At 38.9% G+C, this 8051-nt stretch overlaps 1 protein-coding gene across 1 annotated transcript in view; it reads right to left on the bottom strand.

Annotated features, from left to right (window-relative positions):
- Nucleotides 1-3344, bottom strand: part of LOC144530836 (uncharacterized) — a 52319-nt gene extending 48975 nt beyond the window's left edge. Inside the window, exons 1-2 of the mRNA XM_078270610.1 lie at nt 3241-3344; nt 2020-2198 (exon numbers count right to left, since the gene is read on the bottom strand). Coding sequence (XP_078126736.1) covers nt 2020-2069 — 50 coding nt within the window. The 5' untranslated portion in view covers nt 2070-2198; nt 3241-3344. The remainder of the gene's footprint in view (nt 1-2019; nt 2199-3240) is intronic.
- Nucleotides 3345-8051: the final 4707 nt, after the last annotated feature.

Here is an 8051-nt window from a genome sequence, read left to right as displayed (position 1 = left end):
AGATTAGGATAAATAGATGTAAAATAGATCCCACAGGACTTTATGTAAACATAAAGTCCTGTGGGATTGAACGTGTTGTTTGGCCTGAAGCCCAAGTAGTTGCGTGAAGTCATTACCTCAATAAGTCAAAAAGCAAAAGGCTATGAATCTGAAGAAATTTAGGTATTGCCCTTCTCCAGCTGACCATCCCAAAAATGTGATGTCATGTGACATGCCACTACATCTAGAGATGGTCCGATACCATTTTTTGCTTCCCGATATCAATTCTGATACTCTGAACTTGCATATCGTGTCATATATTTTATTATGTTTTAACAGCTGTATACTACTATCCCTGTATGGATGATATGATGTATAACAGCTGTATACTACTATCTCTGTATGGATGATATGATGTATAACAGCTGTATACTACTATCTCTGTATGGATGATATGATGTATAACAGCTGTATACTACTATCCCTGTATAGATGATATGATGTATAACAGCTGTATACTACTATCTCTGTATAGATGATATGATGTATAACAGCTGTATACTACTATCCCTGTATGGATGATATGATGTATAACAGCTGTATACTACTATCTCTGTATAGATGATATGATGTATAACAGCTGTATACTACTATCCCTGTATAGATGATATGATGTATAACAGCTGTATACTACTATCTCTGTATAGATGATATGATGTATAACAGCTGTATACTACTATCCCTGTATAGATGATATGATGTATAACAGCTGTATACTACTATCTCTGTATAGATGATATGATGTATAACAGCTGTATACTACTATCCCTGTATGGATGATATGATGTATAACAGCTGTATACTACTATCTCTGTATAGATGATATGATGTATAACAGCTGTATACTACTATCCCTGTATGGATGTGACATTATTGTGATGAACGCCCCAGAACTTTCTGTTATTCTGCAGTTTAACAGTCAGTTATAACGGAAAAAGAACATACATCAACTACTTTAACGTAGATTTTCTTTAGGGCTTTATTACGTGGTATCAGATCGGTGCATTAACTCCAGTACTTCCTGATACAGATGCCAGCGTTTTAGGCAGTATCGGAGCATACATCTCTAACTACATCACTGAGGACTGGCAGTTAAATCAGCCGTCCTACAAGCAGAGCACGCCAGGCAGACAAAAAGCTGACAACCTCACAGATGGATGAGGTGGAGATGGGCTCATACATACACGCAGCTCCCCTCGGCATTTAAACTGACTTTTGCTGGTAATTCAGATCGGACCAAAGCGTTAACAAATGCTATTGGTGTTTTTATAGCAGTGGATCTACGACCATATTCAGTTGTTGAAAACACAGGTTTTAAACACACGACACAGCGAAGGTGTTTGAGCCCCGGTATAAAATTCCTTCTCGCCCACATTTCAAGGTTCAAAATCTTTCGATCCGGGGCCAATATCGATACCTCAGTTTCGATGCCGGTTCCTTAACGATACTTATGTTTTAAAATCTATTTCAACATCAACAAAAATACATTAAACACAAAACCTCAATAGTGAATCAAGGGGGGGGGGGGTGCACCAGTCAGATACTCTGGATCAATCTGAACTACAAATCAACAAAAATAGAGAAACCTTTTTACCACAACATGAACATATTATAAATAATAAATAAATAAATAAATGACAATGTGTACAGGCTAATATTGAACTAACTAAAATGCAAAGGAATGTAAAGAACAAAGACTTTTTAGGTGGAACTGCATAATGACACAACCCTTTAACACTAAACCTGGTGACCGTCCTGTTGTCAACATTGAACTAATGGAGATCTAACTGAAGTGTATCGCCTTGTTGCTGAAAGGTGCTGTAGAAATAACCTAAGCCTGTCAGTCTGTGAGGCTTACCTGTCGTCCTGGTTGTGTGTGTGTGTGTGTGTGTGTGTGTGTGTGTGTGTGTGTGTACCTGTCGTCCTGTGTGTGTGTGTGTGTGTGTGTGTGTTTGTGTGTGTGTGTGTGTGTGTGTGTACCTGTCGTCCTGGTTGCTCCTTTTGGCCAGTGTCAGAGCCTGCTGGTCCATCAGACTGGTTCTGGAGGGAGTCTTCTTCGTTAGAGTCCCTCCCACATTAACAACTTTAACTGAGGAGTGTTGACGACACTTCCTTCCTGGGCGTTAACTGTTGGGCCTCCTGATCCCTCTGAGTTTCAGCTGGTTGAGAATAGACAAAATAATCAGGAACTACTGTTAACTGTTGTTAAAAGATGGCCACCATATTTGTCACAAAGCTCAACCAAAGTAGTAGCTAAAGCTTTAATATTGTCTAATCTTGACTATGGTTCAGTAGTATGGTCTAATGCAACTCAAGAAAAAATAACTAAATTGCAAATGGTGCCAAATAGAGCCGTGCGTATGGCGCTTAGGTGTGGATACAGGACAAATGTTGTTGTCTTTAAATGCCCTACATGTGATCTGAACCAGAAAACCCAAGACGTTTTTAATTTAGTGTTGCTCCATTATTTAGTTGGAGCAACTTACAACATTAGTCCCTGCCCTGTCACTGCAAGCGTCTCATGCTTATACATCCCTTAGTGCAGGGGTTCTCTAACATTTTTCAATAGTGTACCCCCTTTGAATTGTGTTTTTAAGCCAAGTACCCCCTGACCAGCGCAAACACATGTTGACATCTCTGTAAAGAGGACCAACACAGTGTCTGCAGTGAGATCTACTAAACAACAACAACCTCGGGACTGTAAAACCTTTAAATGCTACATTTCAAATGTTCAGAATCCATCACTTACAGTAATTCATTCATTATTATAGTATAATTATTTTAGGAATTATGCATGACATATTTTTAAGCATTTTGCAAAAAGATCATGTACCCCCTGCAGTACTCCAAAGTACCCCCAGGGGTACGCGTCTATCTATCTATCTATTTACCTATATAAAAATATCAGACACACAGCACACATACTATCTATCTCTCTATCTATCTATAACAAGCGGCCGTTTTCACCTCGTGACGTGTGTTACAGTGTTTGCTGCGTTTGATAAAGTGCGGTGTGAAAGCAAACCGAACAAAAATGAAAATGCAACAATGTTGTAACTTCAGCCCGAATCGCGCCGAGTCCACCGAACTATAGAGGAGCAACAACCGGAGCAGACTGTCGCTCAACAACGGGAGTCCTGTTTACCTGAACCTTAATAACTGCATAATAACAGCTCCGTTAGCATTAAGCAGTTAGTGTACCTGAGTGTGTGCGGGTTTACCTGGAGCTCCGCCGCCTCAAAACTCACTAATAGGCTCGACAGCTAACAAATATCCAAATATCCAAATATCCCGCCAGTCTGAGATCACAGTGATGCAACGAGACTTCCGGTTTTGGTTTGTTTCCTCCAAGTCAGGGTTTTTCAGTTTAAAATGAAAGCTCGTCGCCACATGGCGGTCAGGAGGGGAAACAACAGACACGCATACAGTTTATTAATCAGCGTTATTATATTCAGTGGTGGACTGTAACTGAGTACATTTACTCAAGTAGGCTACTGTACTTAACTTATACTTTTATACTTTTACTTTACTTGATTATTAAATAATGTACAGCACTTCAATAATTTAGATAATGGTAAAATATAAAGAGAAATAACAGAAGATTCATTTTAAGCATTTTGATTTATTTTCCCACCAGACTCCATTTTAGAAAACAGTATTTTTTTTAAAATCATTTTTAAATACACTTCATTCAAAGTGGACAGAAACTAAATCAAACTACCAAAAGCCGTCTTGGTTCATCTTTCCACTGTTCCAACAATCACCACTCTGGTTTGGTTGAAATAAACCCTTAATTCACCCATTTACATGTGGAGATATGCTGGCTCTATACACGCTAAAAGTCCTGATTATTTACATGGAGTCTGGTGTAGTTTGGTGACGGTGATTTTGGTGCTCTTTCAACAAAAATGATCGCACTTTTTAACAAAAAATCTTATAATTTATTCCCTGTTATATATTATTCTTATTCATAGCCAGTTAATATTTCATAGTCATAGTTAATATTTAATAATAATCTAATGCACTGTTCAATCCCTGCACTGCCACCATTGCACACACTCTACCACAGCACCTTATCATGGTCATTGCATTTCTGTGAGTGATTTTTATTTTTATTTATGTGTGTGTGTGATATATGTGTATATGTGTTTGTTGTGTTATGGTTGTCTAAACTACTGGATGCCTAAAATTTCCTTTGGGATGAATAAAGTGTCTACCTATCTATCTATCTACCTATCTACCTACCTATCTACCTACCTACCTACCTACCGATCTACCTACCTATCTACCTACCTACCTGTCTACCTACCTACCTATCTACCTACCTGTCTACCTACCTATCTACCTACCTACCTATCTATCTACCTACCTACCTACCTATCTACCTATCTACCTATCTATCTACCTATCTATCTATCTATCTAAAAGGTCTATCTCTGTAGGGATCCTTTCCATAATGTTGTCAGACACTTAGAATAATAATCAGAGTCTGTCAGCAGCAACAACAGAACTTTTAGTGGACGGATCGTTACATTTTAATAAGGAATTTAAACAGACACACCAGGAAGGATAAAGCCAACGAATCAAGACACAAATAATCAGCACATGGCCTTGTTTTGTTTTTGTTGAGACCTTTAACTCACTCACGAAAAGAGGATAAAGAAAAAAAAGAAAAAAAAGAGAGAGAAGCAAATGGGTCTGATGTGTTCAGTTACAATGGGAACGAATAATTTCTTTAAGCTTCATATATGCTCAGATATGTTATGTTATGTGCACACGCGCAGCTTCATTAGAAACGAGCACACAGCCCGTTGGTATGTAACTGGTAACTACTCACGCAGTCTAGTAATAATATTTAAGTCACTTATATGTTTGAGCAATGAACGTTTACCTCACTGTGTCTGTGTTAGTCGGCCGAGAGTAACTCGTAGCTCGCAAGGTGCGGTTGCTCAGCGATGCTATATAGCATTAGGCTATCATTAGCCGTTTGCATTGTGCTGCCTGTTCGGAGCACTCTGCTGGTTTCTGGTGGCGGTGGTGATGGCGGTGGTTTGGTTCGGTGATCCATGGTGGAGCGCCGCATTAGACTAAGACTTAGACTTCTCTTTATTGATCCTTTTGGGATGACTCCTGCAAGGAAATTAGATTTCCAGCAGCAGATTTCAACAGCATACAAACACTCTTTAAATAAAGAGGTATAAAAAAATAAAAAATACAGTATAAGAGTAACAATGACAATAAACTTTTAGCTAAATATTTTTTACAAAAAGTAAACAACAATAAACTACAGATACATAAAGATAAATATATATATATATATATATGACTATGTATGGTATTGTGTTATTGTACAGTTAATAAATAAATGACATTTAGCATAAATTAGCAGTTAAGAGCAGTTAGAGTCCAGGTATGTATATGAGTATTATGTTGTGTTTGTGCGTGTGTTAATCCTTTGTACGAGGCACATGGTGGCATGGGTTCTGTGTCCTGTGACAGCGTCCATAGCAACCAGTGACGGCAGAGTCACTGTGCGGATGCTCCTCTGACGCTAGGCATTTTGGGTGATGTAGTCAATGTTGTTTTAAGCCAGATTTGCCACATTTTGATGGTGTTGCAGGCTTCTTTGATTTCATTATTTACATTATTATTATTATTATTATATTATATTATTTGAATAATATGGTTGCATGGTATATTTTAATAATATATTGTCATTATTGGTCATTTAATTTAAAATAAACTTAAGGACAACCACGAGTCATGACATGGTTATGTTTCCTGGTAAGCCTTTTCGGAGGGCTAAATAATGGAAAATCCAAACAGTTTTATTTATTATATTGTGTTCAGAGAGCTGAAGAAGTCCAGAAATCCCTGCATATCTGCTGCTATGTCCAGGACCAGCTTTTTTTAAATGAATTTGCATTAATTTGTTCCACATTTAATATTAAATCATTGACATTAATTTACAAGTCAGATAAATTAATCTGCTGTTTGGTATTTGACTTGGTCTGTATCCTGCTGCGCCATCATTCTTCAGTGTCTGCTGGAGTTGGCTTTCCATTTTCTGACTTCTGTAGCCTATTACATCATCAGTATCTTTGCTTTCTGTGTGAACAAACCTCAACAGATTTAAAACCAAAATGTAGTCACAGAAAATACAAACAGTGAATAAAAAATGTAAAATAAAGATCCACAAAGGATAAAAAAATATGACGTTAAACTTCAAAACAACAATAACTAGAGAGCAAACAACTCAAAATGGCCAACTTCCAGTTGGGCGGAGCTAATGAAAGCAAATTGAAAATATGTCCGTAATGATGAGAGGAATATGGAGCAGGACCACGGCGACAGCTGGAACCATGATTTAGGTGCCACCCTAATCCAAGGAATCATGCTGGTCGATACAAAATAGAAGGACTCCGGGGAATAAGCTCCCCAGAGCTAGGTTAGTAACGAGCATTTCTGGGACATGGATGCACAGATGGAAAGAGAGAGGAGAGAGAAGCTCAGTGTGTCAAAGGAAGTCCCCCAGCAGTCTAAAACTATAACAGCAGAACTGAGAGAGACAGGTTAAGGAGAGGAGCCTGGTCGGGCTAGAACTCTCCCCACCCGGATCGGCTGTACTGGCCTGCCTCCCTCTACTTTGATCATATTATTGATTATATGGTAGATGAATCTGACGACTATGATGAGAAGCAGGTGGGCCGGGCTAGGTGGACGCTGCAACTCCTCACTCCCTAACTGTAAGCTTTATCAAAGAGGAGTGTTTTCAGTTTATTCTTAAATATGGTGACGGTGTCTCCCCCCCGAACCCAGACTGGGAGCTGGTTCCACAGGAGAGGAGCCTGGTAGCTGAAGGCTCTGGCTCCTGAACCCAGACTGGGAGCTGGTTCCACAGGAGAGGAGCCTGGTAGCTGAAGGCTCTGGCTCCCAATCTACTTTTAGAGACTCTAGGAACCACTAGTAGCTCTGAGTTCTGGGAGCGCAGTGCTCTAATGGGACAATAAGGTACTAAGAGCTCTTCTAGATATGATGGTGCTTGGCCATTTAGCGCTTTGTAGGTCAGGAGAAGGACTTTAAATTCAATCCTAGATTTTACAGGAAGCCAATGCAGAGAAGCTAATACATTAGCTCTCCAAGCTAACGTTAGTCAAAGTGTTGACACATGAGTAGAGTTGGGCGTTGTTTTGATTTAACTTTGATTCAGATTCTTCGATTCAGGTTCTTATTGATTATGATTCTTTGAGGGGAGGAGTTGAAAGATGCTTATTTCACAGATTGATTTAATGGTGATTTACAGTTTTACCGAGCTTTTTCAATGTGAAATAAAGCCAAACTTTAGAGCTCCGCTTACTGTAACACAACGAGCACCCGCTGGAAGTGATTCTGCTTTATGTCAACACCCACACACTATCCCCCCAGTGTGGACAAACCTGCATCTCTTTCAAAAATAAAACACTGTCACAAATCAAAACTGTTGCAGTGCGTGTCAAATACTGTATATATAATTCATAGGAGCCATGTTATGTTATGTTTGTTTATAGTTTTTTCACCTATTACGTAATGTATGACATCACCGGGGTTGGTTGGTTCCTATTTTCAAATGGACAATAAATCTTTGAACGATATCACGGAGTAGAACTGAATTATTCAAACAGGGCGTCATACGTGATTGTTCCCTGACTCAGCCTCTCAGCGGCTTATGGAGGTCGCAAAGAAGTCAATACATAATGATAATGGCACATAAAGAGGAACTAGGAAATGTGGTAAAGTGTTAAAAAGTGACTGACAGATGATCCAATCACATGCCCTTTTCCAAACAGTGTCTAATGATGGCTTCCCATCATCACAATTACAATAATAAGCACGGAGCCATCATCAAATAGAGTTCATTTCTCTTACAGTTTATAGTCCATATATAGTCCATATTCTATGGGCAAGAAAATGCCATAGTCCGTTATCCAAAAAAGGAAAAATGTAGACAAAAATGATATAGTCCAACTCAGCGC

This window comes from Sander vitreus, chromosome 2 (assembly GCF_031162955.1).
Source record: "Sander vitreus isolate 19-12246 chromosome 2, sanVit1, whole genome shotgun sequence".
Classification (NCBI taxonomy): domain Eukaryota; kingdom Metazoa; phylum Chordata; class Actinopteri; order Perciformes; family Percidae; genus Sander; species Sander vitreus.
This window is presented reverse-complemented; position numbering and strand designations above follow the sequence as displayed.